We start from the raw sequence: 21,035 nt of genomic DNA on the forward strand, positions 1-21,035 counted from the left end.
AACCTAAACATTAAAGAGAAGAGAGAGTAGCTTACTGTGTAGTTCTGACTTGGTTCTTTGTTTGGGTCGCGTTGGTGTTCTTGAGGTTATTCTCTGAGGAACATTAGTAACAGCTCCTTCTTCATCCATCTAATAATAGTAAAAGCATTAACTTATTATATAAAAATTATTAAATAAACTTATAGAAATCCAAGTGTTTGCACATTAATAATAATTTTCTAAAATAATAATAAAATTATTATGGAATTACATGACTGAATATATTATCAACAACTTGGTACTGTTTTAACTAATTTTTCTCATTAACTACAACTGAAAATAGCAGGTCACACCTTTATATTGACATTTTCTTACCTCAGTAATATGTACAGTATCAGTATGTTGCTCTCAATTATATGAGAGTTTCAATTAATGCTGGTACTGCTCAATAACGTAAAACTAAACAGTACTCTTTCCTGACTATAACTTTATCTTTTAATCTAGCACAAGAAATTAGGAAGAGGTGCAGAGTTACTAAAAGTATTATCCAGAGGGCTCGGGAGGGGTTGCTGAGGTGGGTTGGACATTTACAGGGTATAAACAAAACAGGATGACGTGTGTATAAACATGTTAAATAGGAGCGAGTGGAGGCAAGTGGTTTTTATGACTTGGCGTGCTCTGGGAGTATGAGCAAGGTAACATTTATGAAGGGATTTGGGGAAAATGGTAAGCTGAACTTAAGGCCTGAAGATTAGAAGCAGTGCTTGCATTCTGAAGGAGGGGTGGGTATATTTGCAGTTTGGAATGGTATCTGAACTGTGGTATTGTTATGACTTTAGCAAAACAGCGTTGGAGAGTGTGATGGTGAAAGTGTTTCTTCTTCTTTTGGTCACCCTACTTCAGCGGGAGACAGGTGTGTTAAAAAAAAAAAAGATTTACCTACACAGACCGGGCCGCAGGGGCGTTGACCCCCGGAACTCTCTCCAGGTAAACTACATTCTTACATGAACTGTATATTATTTTCCTGTAAAATCCTTATGCCTAATAAACTTTTCTTAAGAGTCAAGAGCATGAAACAACTATACAATTTCTTACCTCCAGCTCAGGTGGGAATGAATGCTGAGGATTGTGAGCCTTTTGTAACAACTCCACTGCCAACCATTTGGGAAGATCTGCAGCTACAAAAGGATGTAGAAGTAATTTATCGGCTGTTGGCCTTCTCTTGGGGTTTTTTGTTAAAGCCAGCTAAAAAAAATAAAGAACATCAATTAATCATGATAACCATCATATCAATATCTTTTATTCTCAGCTTGAACAAAGATTAATAAAATGAAGGAAAAAGTTAAGAAAAAGAAAGGAGAACAAAGTGTTTTCATGAAGTATCTTGACTAAAGATCAACCTAAAAAGTTGTTTATGCCTTAGAGGATCTAGGGTAACGACTCTCCTCTTTCTTCCCTTTTAAAAGGTCCTGAATTTTACTATGCGAGTGCAAAAACTGATGCCTCACAAATTATTTTATTGCCAAATCTAATTTTATCTGATATTTATAGGTAGTTATAGGTAGTAGGTTGGTAGACAGTAACCACCCAGGGAGGTACTACAGTCCTGCCAAGTGAGTGTAAAACGAAAGCCAGTAATTGCTTTACATGATGGTAGGAGTGCTGGTGTCCATTTTTCTGTCTCATAAACATGCAAGGTTTCAGGTACGTCTTGCTACTTCTACTTACACTTAGGTCACACTACACATACATGTACAAGCGTATATACACACACCCCTCTGGGTTTTCTTCTATTTTCTTGGTAATTCTTGTTCTTGTTTATTTCCTCTTATCTCCATGGGGAAGTGGAACAGAATTCTTCCTCCGTAAGCCATGCGTGTTGTAAGAGGCGACTAAAATGCCAGGAGCAAGGGTCTAGTAACCCCTTCTCCTGTATATATTACTAAATGTAAAAGGAGAAGCTTTTGTTTTTCCTTTTGGGCCACCCTGCCTCGGTGGGATACGGCCGGTGTGTTGAAAGAAAGAAGGTTGGTAGACAGCAACCATCCTGGGAGGTACTACTGTGAGTGTAAAAAGGAAGCCTGTATTTGTTTTACAGATGGTATGATTGCTTGTATCTTTTTTTATGGCTAAAAAACATGAAAGACTTCAGGTAGGGCCTCCTACTTTTACTAACGCTTAGGTCATGCTACACATTCATATACACGTTTATGTATACACACTCATCTGAGTTTCTTTGATTTTATCTTTATAGTTCTTGTTCTTATTGCTTTTCCTTTCATATCCATGGGAAAGTTGAATAAGAATCTTTCCTCCGTAAGCCATATGTGTTGTAAAAGTCAACTATAATGCCGGGAACAATGGGCTAGTAACGCCTTTTCCCATATAGCCTAATAAAAAGAATTAGAAGAAAACCGTCAAAGTGGGATGTTTGAATGTGAGTGGATCTTGTGCGAATGATAAGAAAGAAATGATTGTGGGTGTTATGAATGAGAAGAAGCTGGATGTTCTGGCTTTAAGTGAAACAAAGCTGAAGAGGTGGCATAGTTTCAGTGGGGATACATAAATGGGATTAGGTCAGGGGTTTCAAACAGAGTTAGAGTTAAAGAAGGAGTAGCAATAATGTTGAAGGATAAGTTATGGCAGGAAAAGTGGGAATATAAATGTATAAATTCAAGGATTATAGGGAGTAAAATAAGGCTGGATGTGAAAAGTAGGTTATAGTAAGTGTTTATGCACCTGTATAAAAGACAAGTGTAGAGGAGAGAGTGAGAGAGATTCTGGGAAATGTTGAGCAAGTGCATGGGGAGTTTTGAACCAAGTGAGACAGTACAGAGTACTTGTGGTTGGGGATCTCAATGCTAAAGTGGGTAAAAATGTGGAGGGAGTAATAAGTAAATTTGGGGTTCCAGGGGTAAATGAAAATGCGGAGCCTTTAATCGAGCTATGTATAGAAAGAGGTTTGGTAATAAGTAATACATATTTTATGATAAAGAGGATAAATAAATATACAAGGTAAGATATAGCACATAATGAAAGTAGTTTGTTAGATTATGTATTGGTGGATAAAAGGTTGATGGGTAGGCTCCAGGATGTACCTGTTTATAGTGGGGCAACTGATATATCAGATCATTATTTAGTTGTAGCTACAGTTAGAGTAAGAGGTAGATGGGAAGGTGTATAAATTAAGGGAGGATGAAGTTGGGGTGAGGTATAAGCAACTACTGGAAGAAAGGTGGGCTAGAGCAAGTATGAGTAGTGGGGAAGGGGGGGGAGGGGCATTGAAGAAGGTTGGAATAGTTTTAAAAATGCAGCATTAGAATGTGGGGCAGAAATCTGTGACTATAGGAGGGAGGTCAGCAGGAAAGAGGAGTGATTGGTGGAATGATGAAGTAAAGGGTGTGATAAAAGAGAAAAAGGTAGCTTATGAGAGATTTTAACAAAGTAGAAGTGTTATACGAAGAGCAGAGTATATGGAGAGTAAAAGAAAGGTGAAGAGAGTGGTGAGAGAGTGCAAAAGAAGAGCAGATGATAGAATGCGAGAGGCATTGCAAGAAATTTTGATGAAAATAAGAAAAATTTTTGGAGATAAACAAGTTAAGAAAGCCTAGGGAACGAATGGATTTGTCAGTTAAAAACAAAGTAGGGGAGTTAGTAGAGTAGGAGCTGGAGGTACTGGGTAGATGGTGGGAATATTTTGAGGAACTTTTAAATGTCGATGAAGAAAAGGAAGCGGTAATTTCATGCACTGGCCAGGGAGGTACAACATCTTTTAGGAGTGAAGAAGAGCAGGATGTGAGTGTGCAGGAGGTGCATGAGGCATTACGTAGAATGAAAGGGGGTAAAGAAGCTGAAACTGACAGGATCATGACAGAAATGTCTAAAGCTGCAGGGTATATAGTGTTGGAGTGGTTGGTATTTTTGTTTGATAAATGTATGAAAGAGGGGAGGGGACCTAGTGATTGGCAGAGAGCATGTACGGTTCCTCTATATAAAGAGAAGAAAGACAAAAGAGACTGTAAAAATTATAGGGGAATAAGTTTACTGAGTATACCTGGAAAAGAGTACGGTAGGGTTATTACTGAAAGAATTAAAGGTAAGACAGAGAGGACGACTGCAGATGAGCAAGGAGGCCTTAGATTTGGTAGGGGATGTGTAGATCAAGTCTTTACATTGATGAAAATATGTGAACAGTATTTAGATGAAGGTAGGGAAGTTTTCATTGCATTTATGGATTTAGAAAAGGCATATGATAGAGTGGATATGGGAGCAGTGTGGCAGATGTTGCAAGTACATGGAATAGGTATTAAGTTAATAAATGCTGTAAAGAGCTTTAATGAGGATAGTGAGGCTCAGGTTAGGGTGTGTAGGAGAGAAGGAAATTACTTCCCGGAAAAAGTAGGTCTTAGACAGGGATGTGTAATGTCACCAAGGTTGTTTAATATATTTATAGATGGGGTTGTAAAAGAAGTAAATGCTAGGGTGTTGGGGAGAGGGGTGAGATTAAATTAGGGGGAATCAAATACAAAATGGGAGTTGATGCAGTTACTTTTTGCTGATGCTACTGTGCCTATGGGAGATTCTAAAGAAAAGTTGGAAAGGTTAGTGGACGAGTTTGGGAGGGTGTGTAAAGGTAGAAAGTTCAAAGTGAACATAGAAAAGAGTAAGATGATGAGGGTATCAAATGATTTAGATAAAAGAAAAATTGGATATCACATTGGAGAGAGGGAGTATGGAAGAAGTGAATGTTTTCATATATTTGGGAGTTGACTTTTCAGCGGATGGGTTTATGAAGGATGAGGTTAACCAAAGAATTGATGAAGGAATAAAGGCGAGTGGTGTGTTGAGGTATAAGTGGAGACAAAAAATGTTATCCATGCAGGCAAAGAAGGGAATGTATGAAATGTGACGAGGCAGCTGAAGGCAGTGGAGATGTCCTGTCTAAGGGCAACGTGTGGTGTAAACATTATGCAGAGAATTCGGAGTGTGGAAATTAGGAGGAGGTTTGGAGTTACTAAAAGTATTAGTCAGAGGGCTGAAGAGGGGTTGTTGAGATGGTTTGGTCATTTAGAGAGAATGGATCAAAGTAGAATAACATGGAGAGCTTATAAATCTGTAGGGGAAGGAACGTGGGGTAGGGGTCATCCTAGAAAAGGTTGGAGGGAAGGGGTAAAGTAGGTTTTGTGAGCGAGGGCCTTGGACTTCCAGCAAGCATGTGTGAACATGTTAGATAGGAGTGAATGGAGATGAATGGTTTTTGGGACCTGATGAGCTGTTGGAGTGTGAGTAGGGTAATATTTAGTGAAGTGATTTAGCGAAACCGGTTATTTTTATATAGCCGGACTTCAGTACTGGAAATGGGAAATACGTACAATGCCTGCACTTTAAAGGACGGGTTTGGGATATTGACAGTTTAGAGGGGTATGTTATATATTTTTATATATGCTTCTAAACTGTTTATCTGGGCGCCTCTGCAAAGGCAGTGATTATGTGTAAGTGAGGTGAAAGTGATGAATGATGATGCAAGTATTTTCCTTTGGGGGATTTTCTTTCTTTATGGGTCACCCTGCCTTGATGGGAGACGGCTGACTTGCTGGAGAAAAAAAAAATTATAAAGGAAAATTATTTTTTTCTGAACAAGAATTCAGCTCTCACTGATATTTGTGTGAATGAAATAAACACTTAAAAATATCATTTGAACTCCCACCTTAAAAATCTTCAACAAAACAATAATAAGCGCTATAACAGTAACAGTAAATAAAGTTATCATGATTCATTAAAAATATCCATTCTTTATTTGTACAATATTTTTTCTTACACATATCCATAGACTTTCCTTTGCAATACAAAGCAAATAAATGTAAATTTATAAATTTTATTTCTAGTTATTTTGAATACACAATATCAATCTTCACTTGTAATGCCTTGTTCACTCTTCATATAGTACTTCTTCCTACACAGTTGTCCTTATGATAAATTTTCCCCAAACAATTCAAACGGCTTCTAGTGTTAAAGACCTCAGAAAGAGAACTAAAAGAAAATTACTGAACAATTCCATACAATGGTTTGCTTAGCCCACAAAAGAAGAAGTCACAGTAAAGAAACAGGTTAAGAAAAAAAAAAAAAGAGGATGGTGGAGCGATCGTAACCAGTCAATAATGGTTTCCATGTTAAGAGAGGCCATGACATATCTGCTTGCTTCACAAAATTATCTTTTTTATTTATATATTAGCTTACCTTTACAAAATGATGAAAATTTTGAGTCCACTTGGATTTATCTTTTAGGGTTGGAGGCTTGAACCCACTTTTAGACATGAGAAAAAGCGCTCGCATAGGATGTAGATCGAACATAGGTGGCTGAAGCTCTGCCAACTCAATGGCTGTTATTCCAACTGCCCAAATGTCACATAGCTGATTATAACCACCTTTTCTTTCTACTGCTGCAACCTGAAAAAGAAATAGCATGTCTAATATCTTTGATTTCTCCCACAAAAATGGATAAAGCACAGAGCAACACACTCTTGTTTATCACTTTACAAATATAAAGTATTTAGAAATTTTTAGCTTTGAGATATGATATCCCTGTCTATGGAAACATATTTTTTTTTTTTTCAACAAGTCGGTCGTCTCCCACCGAGGCAGGGTGACCCAAAAAAAGAAAGAAAATCCCCAAAAAGAAAATGCTTTCATCATCATTCAACACTTTCACCACACTCACACATTATCACTGTTTTTGCAGAGGTGCTCAGAATACAACAGTTTAGAAGCATATACGTATAAAGATACACAACATATCTCTCCATATATATAAATATATATTTACATATAATTTATATATATATATATATATATATATATATATATATATATATATATATATATATATATATATATATATTATATATATTCTTCTTTCAACGTAACGGCCGTATCCCACTGAGGTGGGGTGGCCCAAAAGAAAAAACTGAAAGTTTCTCCTTTTAAATTTAGTAATATATGCAGGAGAAGGGGTTACTAGCCCCTTGCTCCCGGCATTTTAGTCGCCTCTTACGACACGCATGGCTTACAGAGGAAGAATTCTGTTCCACTTCCCCATGGAGATAAGAGGAAATAAACAAGAACAAGAATTAGAAAGAAAATAGAAGAAAACCCAGAGGGGTGTGTATATATATGCTTGTACATGTATGTGTAGTGTGACCTAAGTGTAAGTAGAAGTAGCAAGACTTACCTGTAATCTTGCATATTTATGAGACAGACAAAAGACACCAGCAATCCTACCATCATGTAAAACAATTACAGGCTTTCGTTTTACACTCACTTGGCAGGACGGTAGTACCTCCCTGGGCGGTTGCTGTCTACCAACCTACTACCTACAATATATATATATATATTATATATATATATATATTATATATATATATATATATATATATATATATATATATATATATATATATATATACACACACACATACACATACATACACATACACATACATACACATACACATACATACACATACACATACATACACATATACATACATACACATACATACACATACACATACACATACACATATGCATACACATATAAAGATACACAACATATCCCTCCAAACTGCCAATATCCCAAACCCCTCCTTTAAAGTGCAGGCATTGTACTTCCCATTTCCAGGACTCAAGTCCGACTATATGAAAATAACCGGTTTCCCTGAATCCCTTCACTAAATATTACCCTGCTCACACTCCAACAGATCGTCAGGTCCCAAGTACCATTCGTCTCCATTCACTCCTATCTAACACGCTCACGCACGCTTGCTGGAAGTCCAAGCCCCTTACCCACAAAACCTCCTTTACCCCCTCTCTCCAACCCTTTCGAGGACGACCCCTACCCCTCCTTCCTTCCCCTACAGATTTATATGCTTTCCATGTCATTCTACTTTGATCCATTCTCTCTAAATGACCAAACCACCTCAACAACCCCTCTTCTGCCCTCTGACTAATACTTTTATTAACTCCACACCTTCTCCTAATTTCCACACTCCGAATTTTCTGCATAATATTTACACCACACATTGCCCTTAAACAGGACATCTCCACTGCCTCCAACCATCTCCTCGCTGCTGCATTTACCACCCAAGCTTCACACCCATATAAGAGTGTTGGTACTACTATACTTTCATACATTCCCTTCTTTGCCTCCATAGATAACGTTTTTTGACTCCACATATACCTCAATGCACCACTCACCTTTTTTCCCTCATCAATTCTATGATTAACCTCATCCTTCATAAATCCATCCGCCGACACGTCAACTCCCAAGTATCTGAAAACATTCACTTCTTCCATACTCCTCCTCCCCAATTTGATATCCAATTTTTCTTTATCTAAATCATTTGACACCCTCATCACCTTACTCTTTTCTATGTTCACTTTCAACTTTCTACCTTTACACACATTCCCAAACTCATCCACTAACCTTTGCAATTTTTCTTTAGAATCTCCCATAAGCACAGTATCATCAGCAAAAAGTAACTGTGTCAATTCCCATTTTGAATTTGATTCCCCATAATTTAATCCCACCCCTCTCCCAAACACCCTAGCGTTTACTTCCTTTACAACCCCATCTATAAATATATTAAACAACCATGGTGACATTACACATCCCTGTCTAAGACCTACTTTTACCGGGAAGTAGTCTCCCTCTCTTCTACACACCCTAACCTGAGCCTCACTATCCTCATAAAAACTCTTTACAGCATTTAATAACTTACCACCTATTCCATATACTTGCAACATCTGCCACATTGCTCCTCTATCCACTCTATCATATGCCTTTTCTAAATCCATAAATGCAATAAAAACTTCCCTATCTTTATCTAAATACTGTTTACATATATGCTTCAATGTAAACACCTGATCTACACATCCCCTACCCACTTTAAAACCTCCTTGCTCATCCGCAATCCTACATTCTGTCTTACCTCTAATTCTTTCAATTATAACCCTACCGTACACTTTTCCTGGTATACTCAGTAAGCTTATTCCTCTATAATTTTTACAGTCTCTTTTGTCCCCTTTCCCTTTATATAAAGGGACTATACATGCTCTCTGCCAATCCCTAGGTACCTTCCCCTCTTTCATACATTTATTAAACAAAAGTACCAACCACTCCAACACTATATATATATATATATATATCCTAGGTGGTAGGTTGGTAGACAGCAACTGCCCAGGGAGGTACTACCGTCCTGCCAAGCGAGTGCAAAACGAAAACCTGTAATTGTTTTACATGATGGTAGGATTGCTGGTGTCCTTTTTTCTGTCTCATGAACATGCAAGATTTCAGGTACGTCTTGCTACTTCTACTTACACTTAGGTCACACTAAACATACATGTACAAGCACATATGTATATACACACCCCTCTGGGTTTTCTTCCATTTTTCTTACTAGTTCTTGTTTATTTCCTCTTACCTCCATGGGGAAGTGGAACAGAATTCTTCCTGTGTAAGCCATGCGTGTTGTAAGAGGCGACTAAAATGCCGGGAGCAAGGGGCTAGTAACCTCTTCTGTATATATTACTAAATGTAAAAGGAGAAACTTTAATTTTTCCTTTTGGGCCACCCTGCCTTGGCGGGATACGGCCGGTGTGTTGAAAGAAGAATATGTATGTATGTATGTGTGTGTGTGTGTGTGTGTGTGTGTGTGTGTGTGTGTGTGTGTGTGTGAGAGAGAGAGAGAGAGAGAGAGAGAGAGAGAGAGAGAGAGAGAGAGAGAGAGAGAGAGAGAGAGAGAGAGAGAGAGAGTGAGAGAGTGAGAGAGTGAGAGAGAGAGAGAGAGAGAGTGAGAGAGTGAGAGAGAGAGAGAGAGAGAGAGAGAGAGAGAGAGAGAGAGAGAGAGAGAGAGAGAGAGAGAGAGAGAGAGAGTGAGAGAGTGAGAGAGTGAGAGAGAGAGTGAGAGAGAGTGAGAGAGAGAGTGAGAGAGAGAGAGAGAGAGAGAGAGAGAGAGAGTGAGAGAGTGAGAGAGAGTGAGAGAGAGTGAGAGTGAGTGAGAGTGAGAGAGTGAGAGAGAGTGAGAGAGTGAGAGAGTGAGAGAGAGTGAGAGAGAGTGAGAGAGTGAGAGTGAGAGAGTGAGAGTGAGAGAGAGTGAGAGAGAGAGTGAGAGAGAGTGAGAGAGAGTGAGAGTGAGAGAGAGTGAGAGTGAGAGAGAGTGAGAGAGAGTGAGAGAGAGTGAGAGAGAGTGAGAGAGAGTGAGAGAGAGTGAGAGAGAGTGAGAGAGAGTGAGAGTGAGAGAGAGTGAGAGAGAGTGAGAGTGAGAGAGTGAGATGGTTTGTTTGCAATCGTGTCATTACGATTCCGTGAGTCATGCTGACGGCAGGGAGGGGACTTGAGCTAGAGTTCGTCACGGCCACACTAGCAGGAGATTCGTCTGTAAAAACTTGCATTTGTGGTCACAGTGGTGCCTATGCTAACCTTCCTATGGTGTAGAAATGTACCTAGTTGGACGAATCTTATTGTGGCTAGCTGTCCAGTGGCTAATGTGACGGTCTGGAGTTTTGAGACTCTGACCGCGGGCTCAAATCCCGCCTGTGGTATGGTTTGTTTGCAATCGTGTCATTACGATTTCGTGAGTCATTGATAGAAGATTTGGGTTTGATATCATAGCTTTCAAAGTAAAGCTGATGATTGGTGACTACCTGCTTTAGTGTAGTAGGCAAAAAACTGTTTTAGTAAAGTTGCAAGTGCCCAGCATTTTCCCCAGTTGGCATAAATTGAAGTCATCAGCACCTTAAGGGCTTAAAAAATAAAAAATAAATTAATCAGTAAATCTACTGTAATTTCCTATACAGCAATACCTTGCATAGTATAGTTAACGTGTGTTAAAAAAATACCATACTATTCAATACTGTACTGATCAGGGTATAATAATAAGGTGTTTTAATGTAATGCATTCAACAATAAGATCAAATGCATCAGACCCCAAAAATATTTAGCTGTTTGCTTAATACAAATCAATGTACATGAAACTCTTGCACACACTTGCACTTGCAAATAAAGAAATTATAAAAGATAAAAACTAAGTTGCAAAGGTTAGTGGAAGAGTTTGGGAGTGTGTGTAAAGGTAGAAAGTTGAAAGTGAACATAGAAAAGAATAAGGCGATGAGAGTATCAAATGATTTAGATAAAGAAAAATTGGATATCAAATTGGGGAGGAGGAGTATGGAAGAAGTGAATGTTTTCAGATATTTGGGAGTTGACATGTCAGTGGATGGATTTATGAAGGATGAGGTTAACCACAGAATTGATTAAGGAAATAAGGTGAGTGGTGCATTGAGGTATATGTGGAGACAAAAAACATTATCTATGGAGGCAAAGAAGGGAATGTATGAAAATATAGTGTTACCAACACTCTTATATGGGTGTGAAGCTTGGGTTGTAAATGCAGCAGTGAGGAGGCAGTTGGAGGCGGTGGAGATGTCCTGTCTAAGAACAACGTGTGGTGTAAATATTATGCAGAGAATTCGGAGTGTGGAAATTAGAAGGTGTGGAGTTAATAAAAGTATGAGTCAGAGGGCAGAAGAGGGGTTGTTGAGATGGTTTGGTCATTTAGAGAGAATGGATCTAAGTAGAATGACATGGAGAGCGTATAAATCTGTAGGGAAAGGAAGGCAGGGTAGGGGTCGTCCTCGAAAAGGCTGGAAGGAAGGGGTAAGGGAGGTTTTGTGGGCAAGGGGCTTGGACTTCCAGCAGGCGTGCATGAGCGTGCTCAATAGGAGTGAATGGAGACGAATGGTATTTGGGACCTGACGATCTGTTGGAGTGTGAGCAGGGTAATATTTAGTGACGGGATTCAAGGAAACCGGTTATTTTTGTATAGCCGGACTCGAGTCCTGGAAATGGGAAATACAATGCCTGCACTCTAAAGGAGGGGTTCGGGATATTAGCAGTTTGGAGGGATATGTTGTGTATCTTTATACGTATATGCTTCTAAACTGTTGTGTTCTGAGCACCTCTGCAAAAACAGTGATTATGTGTGAGTGAGGTGAAAGTGTTGAATGATGATGAAAGTATTTTCTTTTTGGGGATTTTCTTTCATTTTGAGTCACCCTGCCTCGGTGGGAGACGGCCGACTTGTTAAAAAAAAAAAAATAAGTTCCCTTGAAGCATGAAAAACAAAGTCTACCCCTGACAGTGACCTGATAAGATGAGATAACATCTGATAAGAGCTGACGTTTGATGAGCATACTTGAGGGTGCAGTGATAACACTTGATAAGAAAAGATTACAGGTGACATTTGATGAGCATCAGCCCTGCTTTGTTTTCCCTGGTACACAAACATGTCTGTCTGTCAAGCTCCCTGTCTATCTGTCTATCCATCTAGCTCTCTGTCTCAGAGAGAGCCACAAGACTGCATTATCACCTTTACTCATATCTTCAAGCAGAGTATAGCACTTTGTCTGGATTTTTTGGGTTATCCTAGGTAATTTACACTATGAATACTTGTATTTGTGTACCTGTGAGACAGAGATAAACAGACAGAAAGAGACAGAGACAGACAGAGATAGACAGATACAGACAGACAAATGGAGATAGAGCCAGGTCGCCAGCAGCTGGCCTGCCAGAATTGTTTCTCTTTACTTAGGGCATAGGTTATAAGACATTCTGAAAAGGTGTTGCACAAATGTTGCACATATCCACCTCAAAGCCACTAAACTCTGGGTCAAAATCACTTTCCTCTTAAAATGGGAGAGTTAATACTACATGAAATTAGTGAATCGCAAGTATTTGCTGCGCTGTTTGCTCTAGCTGGTGCTCATTTGAACTGGTGCTCCCACAAGGTACTAAGTGGTCCCAGATTTTTTTAATACTGCGCACATTAAGTGTTAGCACCCATTCTATGCTGACAAAGCATCTCAGGCCAATCGTGCCAAATTTGAAGGCAGGAAAAATAAAATGTATATATACGTTTAGGGCACTAAACGTATATATACATTTGGACCATTTACGGGTTAAAGAAGCAGTTAGAGAGTACACCTAAGATAACTACTAGAGAACTGAAAGAAAAGAATCCACATCTTCTCTCAGAGGTGTCTGTAAGAAATGTTAACAGATGTGTGTTAGAACTGGGCTACGGTAGTCACCGCCAGGTTAAGAAACTGATCCTCTCCAAGCCACAGAAGAAATGTAGGCTGGATAATGCAAAGAAATATCTTCACTGGAATCCTCAAGTGGTCTGAAGTACTTTGAAGTGATGAAGCAACCTTCACCATCACCTATAACCATGGGGGACATGTGTACCGGCCCAGAGGTAGTGACCCGCTAGACCCACGCTACACCTGTGAGACCCCCAAACACCCAGACTTGCTCATGGTTTAGGGGTGTTTCAGTGCTCAGTGTTGCTGAACTCCTTGTGCTTTCCAAAAAGTAGTATATGAGCCAGTATAATTACCTAGAGTTATTGTGTGACAATTTACTTAGGCATTTGGCAAGTGTGGGGCTTACAGTTTTTATGCAGGACGGTGCACCATGTCATACCGCCAAATCTGTAGTTCAATGGCTTAAGGACTGTGAAGTGAGATTCTTTAATGACTGGCCAGGCAATTCCCCAGACCTAAACCCTACTGGTCAATAGTGAAACAAAGTTTACTGGGCAGGGCTATCAGTTCCATCCCACGGCTGGAGGCTGCTCCACATGAGGTATGGAATAATATACCTCCCCAAACACTCAAGAATTTGTGTGCGAGTCTTTCTACATGGCTGAGGGACATGATTAAGCATAAAGAACGCAGCCCAAAGTATTAAAACCTCAGCAAGTGCAAAAATATATATATTATAATCTTCCATGATATGTGTTTGTGTTTTGGTACAAGTGCGGGGGAGGGGCAGCATAATGCTACTTGAAAACTTTGTTTACATCAGCTTGGAGGTTCGTTGTGCACTTTGTGGATGCCACTCTCATTCAAATGTTAACAATATCTGGATAGGATGTTTAAGAATGAGAAAGAATCAGGGCATATAGTGTGCTCTGAGAAACGGAAATTTTCACAGCAGAAGTCTATGATTTTCCTTTGTTGACAAAGATATTGGTCTCCATCCAGTTTTTCAGAAAGTTAAAAACTTACATGTGAAGCTTTTCAGTTAATTTCTTTAGCACTTACGTTTTAAACTATTACATCATAATCAAACTCGCCCAGAGCTTTCGCAAAAATTGTGAATCTCGTGTTTGTGTTTTGCTCATGTAAGGAATCTAAAACTATGCCGTAATGATCAGGCATTTGCAAAAGGCATGATTATTCTGCTTTAAACCAATTGTAAAGGTAAATCCATGATTATGGTAATTTAACTTTACTGTGCTTGGTTGATAGAAGCATTTTAGCGAGGTTAGCATTCACCATAAGTAGCGACCAGTCTGCAATCATTCCTGACTTTAATGGGACTAATATTGTACAGCAGGGTTCTGACTTATGAATGTCCAAGTTAATGCTCAAATCTGCAATTACAAAGTGCAAGACAAAACCATCCTTCGTATTGACAAAAAAAAAAAAAAAAAAAAAAATCAACATCACCCATTCATTAGCTGTCAATCCATAAGTTCACAGACATTATGATTCAAATTACTTTCGAAACTGCAATGTTGCCACCTATAGGATAATAGACTCAGGGTTGTGAATAACGAGTTGTATGTTGAGACACCAGGAATACAATCTGTTCATAAGTTAGGGCCCTATTGTATATTGATCCAAATACTGTCAAGCACAAAAGCATATTCTGAGAGTTCAGTGATTCAAGTACAATATTAGTAGACAGGAATACATGCTGACAGAGATCAATATTAAGAATCACAAGCATTGACTAAATGACTTGTCTATTGATCACTAGGCTTCTGAAACTGGCAATTAAGGCAGGAATGTAAGCATTTGGAATTCTATATACAATTATACAACATTACAATTCCACCACTTATGAAATGAGTGAATAGCAAAAACATCTGCAGTATTTCAGAAACAAAATTAAACACCAAAAAGAAAATCAAGAGTTGAACATAATGATGGGCAATGCTTATACCAGTAAGCTTTCATTTGAAGGTATATAAAATACCTAAGCTTCATTGTCATAAAAATATACATAATAAAAGTAATTAATATGACTAATTTTTATGGAGATATATAAAAAATTTATGCATCAGGGATAGTCTTTTCTACTAAACATGACATAAAATATTTGAAAGGCAAGATCTATGTGATAATGTTGATAATTTAAGAACTCTCCCAATGACCTCACTTACACTTTTAATGGCATTCAAAGAATGGGATTAAAGGGAAGTACTAATACTTCAAGACATTTAACTGCTTGTATAAAAAGAAATCTCACTTAAGAACTGTTATCACCAAACCTCAGGAGCCATCCAGTATGGTGTGCCAATAAAGGATTTCCTCTTGCTAATTGTAGCAGTAATTTGAGCAGATACACCAAAATCTGCAAGCTTCACGTCCCCATTCTCCGTCAACAAAATGTTTGCTCCCTGGAAGAAAATAGTCATAAGTGAACTGCAAAAATTATGGCAGTAAAATAATCAAGACACAAGGAAACACTGGAAATGAACTTGACTACTCCAGAGCAATATTTTTAATCACATCAATAACAGTTTTAGCCAGCCCATCACCCACTAGACCCTGCTTGTATGACCTGCACTGGCTCATTAAGGCAAGAATTGAATTAAAAGTTATCAAGTTTAACGAGCCCAAATATCTTGCTTATATGTCTGTATGCTTTATGTCTGGCTCAGGAATATTTCTATGAATTACTGTGAACCCTCTTAGACTGATGGAATTTTGCACTGTTAAGGAGAGGTCATTTGCAGAAAGAGTCTATTCCTATGTGGCTCCCAGAGCGTATAACAGGTTACCAGTGTCTGTTAAGTCAGGAGTCTGTTCATGCTGTAAACTCTCAGATGAAAGAACATCTCTCTTCTAGATCCTGATCATACTGTCACTCTTGAATTTGAACTTCAGTATTTTTTTTTATCATTGTTGATGTACAGTAGGGCCCTGCTTTACGGCGTTTCGCTTTACAGCATTCCGCTAATACGGTCATTTCAAATTATGACCAAAACTCTCTATATGGCTCCCCCCACCTGACTTTCTAATAGGGTCACCGTGCCCCACCCGGTTTGTTTACATTCTCTTTGAGATCGGTAAGCACTAAGTCTCTCCATTATGTCTGGAAACTCCAAAATTTCAAGTGTTTTTAAAAGTTATTTCATATTTTATATATATATATAGATGAACTCTGATAATTATACTTATGTATACCTGTACCTAAATAAACTTATGCACTGTGCTGGCGTGAAGGTACGTATTAAAATCAATAAGAGTGTCTTATGTCTCGAGACATAATGATGATGATGATGATGATGATGATGATGATAATGATAATGATGATGATGATAATGATAATGATGATAATGATGATACTGATGATAATGATGATGATGATGATAATGATGAGGATGATGATGATGATGGAGTCTCATTAAATGTTGCATATTAAGTTAATATAAATATTTTCATTAATCCATCTATGATATTTTTTCAAAATTATATAAAAAACACAATACATAACATATAAAGATGATAAATACACCCCACAGTAGAATACACAAACAAATATGAGATGTGGTAGCCAGACTTGTATGAGTGATGCCATATTAGTAATAATAATCACCTAATCTCATTAATGTCGTATATTATGTTAATATACACATTTTCATTAACCCTTTGAGGGTTTCGGACGTACTAGTACGGCTTACGACCCAGGGTTTTTGACGTACTGGTACGCCTAAATTCTAGCGCCCTCAAATCTAGTGGGAGAAAGCTGGTAGGCCTTCATATGAAAGAATGGGTCTATGTGGTCAGTGGGCACAATCTAAAAAAAATCCTGCAGCACACAGTGCATAATGAGAAAAAAAAAAACTTTGACCATTTTTTTGGAATAAAACAGCGAATTTGCACTGTATTTTCGTATGGTATTTATTGTTGTATTCTAGTTTTCTTGGTCTCATTTTATAGAATGGAAGATATATTACAAAAATTGAGATGATTTTGACTGGTTTTACAATGAAAGATACCTTGAAATTGAGCTCAAAGTAGCAGAACTGTTCGATTTTTACCAAATTTTAAAAGTAAACAAATCGTGCCAAGAGTGCAATACACGTCAACTGGTGAGTCTAATATTCCTTCACAAGTGCACCAATAATATTTATACCATTTTTTACACTAATGCAGTTATGTAGTCTGCATAACAGTAAATCTTATATTTTTTGTGAGAATAAAAATCCAAAGTGGAAAGCAAAAGAATATAAGAGGGGCCTTGAGACGTGACTAATGACCAGAGGAAATGTCATTTTAGTGCCCGGAATGTCTTTCTTGTTTATTCTGGACCGTATTCAGAAATTGGCATCTTTTGAAATTTGTGTGAAATTGGCAAAATTGCTAAATTCTGACCACTGTACTTGAGAGTTGAATTTCATAAATGGGTGGTTTCTTGCACCCATTCGATAGAAAAAATGGAGTTCTAGCGAAATATTCATGTTTTTTGTCGACTAGTACAGTGGAATTGGCCGAAAATGGGGCTCAAAGTGGGCAAAATCGCCGATGCGTAAACATCTCCGAGACCGCTAACTTTGCGAGAGCATAATTCCGTAAGTTTTCCATCAATTTTCAAACTTTTGGTGTCCTTATGATCGGGAAAAGATTCTCTATCTTTTCATAAGAGAAAATAATTTTTTTTTTTTAAATTTGGCCGACCCTGAGAACGAGTTTCGGAGAGAGCCTGTCGACCCTCAAAAGGTTAATCCATCTATGATATTTTTTTCAAAATTATACAATAAACACGATACATAACATAAAGATGGTAAATACACTCTACAGTAGAATAAATAAACAAATACGAGATGTGGTAGCCAGACTTGTACGAGTGATGGCAAGAATAACATTTTCTCTAGTCCAACATAAGAGAAAATGTGTTATTGGGGGTAACTGTAGAAAATTATTACTTTTGTATGTTTTCTTTCTTTTTTTTTTTCAACAAGTCAGCTGTCTCCCACTGAGGCAGGGTGACCCAAAAAAGAAAGAAAATCCCCAAAAAAGAAAATACTTTCATCATCATTCAACACTTTCACCACACTCACACATTATCACTGCTTTTGCAGAGGTGCTCAGAATACAACAGTTTAGAAGCATATACGCATAAAGATACACAACATATCCCTCCAAACTGCCAATATCCCAAACCCCTCCTTTAAAGTGCAGGCATTGTACTTCCCATTTCCAGGACTCAAGTCCGACTATATGAAAATAACCGGTTTCCCTGAATCCCTTCACTAAATATTACCCAGCTCACACTCCAACAGATCGTCAGGTCCCAAGTATCATTCGTCTCCATTCACTCCTATCCAACACGCTCATGCATGCCTGCTGGAAGTCCAAGCCCCTCGCCCACAAAACCTCCTTCACCCCTTCTTTCCAACCCTTTTGAGGACGACCCCTACCCCTCCTTCCTTCCCCTATACAGTGGACCCCCGGTTAACGATATTTTTTCACTCCAGAAGTATGTTCAGGTGCCAGTACTGACCGAATTTGTTCCCATAAGAAATATTGTGAAGTAGATTAGTCCATTTCAGACCCCCAAACATACACATACAAAAGCACTTACATAAATACACTTACATAATTGGTCACATTCGGAGGTAATCGTTATGCGGGGGTCCACTGTAGATTTATATGCTTTCCATGTCATTCTACTTTGATCCATTCTCTCTAAATGACCAAACCACCTCAACAACCCCTCTTCTGCCCTCTGACTAATACTTTCATTAACTCCACACCTTCTCCTAATTTCCACACTCCGAATTTTCTGCATAATATTTACACCACACATTGCCCTTAGACAGGACATCTCCACTGCCTCCAACCATCTCCTCGCTGCTGCATTTACCACCCAAGCTTCACATCCATACAAGAGTGTTGGTACTACTATACTTTCATACATTCCCTTCTTTGCCTCCATAGGTAATGTTTTTTGACTCCACATATACCTCAACACACCACTCACATTTTTTCCCTCATCAATTCCATGATTAACCTCATCCTTCATAAATCCATCCGCCGACACGTCAACTCCCAAGTATCTGAAAACATTCACTTCTTCCATACTCCTCCTCCCCAATTTGATATCCAATTTTTCTTTATCTAAATCATTTGATACCCTCATCACCTTACTCTTTTCTATGTTCGCTTTCAACTTTCTACCTTTACACGAACTCCCAAACTCATCCACTAACCTTTGCAATTTTTCTTTATAATCTCCCATAAGCACAGTATCATCAGCAAAAAGTAAATGAGTCAATTCCCATTTTGAATTTGATTCACCATAATTTAATCCCACCCCTCTCCCGAACACCCTAGCATTTACTTCTTTTACAACCCCATCTATAAATATATTAAACAACCATGGTGACATTACACATCCCTGTCTAAGACCTACTTTTACCGGGAAGTAGTCTCCCTCTCTTCTACACACCCTAACCTGAGCCTCACTTTTCTTTCAACACACTGGCCATATCCGACCGAGGCGGGGTGGCCCAAAAGGAAAAACGAAAGTTTCTCCTTTCAAATTTAGTAATATATACAGGAGAAGGGGTTACTAGCCCCTTGCTCTCAGCATTTTAGTCGCATCTTGCAACACGCATGGCTTACGGAGGAAGAATTCTGTTCCACTTCCCCATGGAGATAAGAGGAAATAAACAAGAACTAGAAAGAAAATAGAAGAAAACCCAGAGGGGTATGTATATATACGCTTGTACATGTATGTGTAGTGTGACCTAAGTGTAAGTAGAAGTAGCAAGACGTACCTGAAATCTTGCATGTTTATGAGACAGAAAAAAGGACACCAGCAATCCTACCATCATGTAAAACAATTACAGGCTTTCGTTTTACACTCACTTGGCAGGACGGTAGAACCTCCCTGGGTGGATGCTGTCTACCAACCTACTACCTGAGTCTCACTATCCTCATAAAAACTCTTTACAGCATTTAATAACTTACCACCTATTCCATATACTTGCAACATCTGCCACATTGCTCTCCTATCCACTCTATCATCTGCCTTTTCTAAATCCATAAATGCAATAAAAACTTCCCTACCTTTATCTAAATACTGTTCACATATATGCTTCAATGTAAACACTTGATCCACACATCCCCTACCCACTCTGAAACCTCCTTGCTCATCCGCAATCCTACATTCTGTCTTACCTCTAATTCTTTCAATAATAACCCTACCGTACACTTTTCCTGGTATACTCAGTAAACTTATTCCCCTATAATTTTTACAATCTCTTTTGTCCCCCTTCCCTTTATATAAAGGGACTATACATGTTCTCCTCCAATCCCTAGGTACCTTCCCCTCTTTCATACATTTATTAAACAAAAGTACCAACCACTCCAACACTATATCCCCCCCTGCTTTTAACATTTCTGTCATGATCCCATCAGTTCCAGCTGCTTTACCCCCTTTCATTCTACATAATGCCTCACGTACCTCCACCACACTTACATTCTGCTCTTCTTCACTCCTAAAAGATGGTATACCTCCCTGGCCAGTGCATGAAATTACCACCTCCCTTTCTTCCTCAACATTTAAAAGTTCCACAAAATATTCTCGCCATCTACCTAATACCTCCCTCTCCCCATCTACTAACTCCCCTACTCTGTTTTTAACTGACAAATCCATACTTTCCCTAGGCTTTCTTAACTTGCTTAACTCACTCCAAAATTTTTTCTTATTTTCATTAAAATTTCTTGACAGTGCCTCTCCCACTCTTTCATCTGCTCTCCTTTTGCACTCTCTCACCACTCTCTTCACCTTTCTTTTACTCTCCATATACTCTGCTCTTCTTATAACACTTCTGCTTTGTAAAAACCTCTCATAAGCTAACTTTTTCTCTTTTATCACACCCTTTACTTCATCATTCCACCAATCACTCCTCTTT

General features: G+C 38.5%; 1 protein-coding gene across 9 annotated transcripts in view; it reads right to left on the reverse strand.

Annotated features, from left to right (window-relative positions):
* Positions 1–21,035, reverse strand: part of hppy (MAP4K3-like protein hppy) — a 344,184-nt gene that overhangs the window by 254,436 nt on the left and 68,713 nt on the right. For all 9 annotated transcript variants that reach the window (XM_070092488.1, XM_070092484.1, XM_070092486.1 and 6 more), the window contains exons 5-8: positions 15,378–15,506; positions 6,217–6,426; positions 1,075–1,224; positions 36–129 (exon numbers count right to left, since the gene is read on the reverse strand). In XM_070092488.1, the coding sequence (XP_069948589.1) occupies positions 36–129; positions 1,075–1,224; positions 6,217–6,426; positions 15,378–15,506 (583 nt within the window). The remainder of the gene's footprint in view (positions 1–35; positions 130–1,074; positions 1,225–6,216; positions 6,427–15,377; positions 15,507–21,035) is intronic.

This window comes from Cherax quadricarinatus, chromosome 39 (assembly GCF_038502225.1).
Source record: "Cherax quadricarinatus isolate ZL_2023a chromosome 39, ASM3850222v1, whole genome shotgun sequence".
NCBI lineage: Eukaryota > Metazoa > Arthropoda > Malacostraca > Decapoda > Parastacidae > Cherax > Cherax quadricarinatus.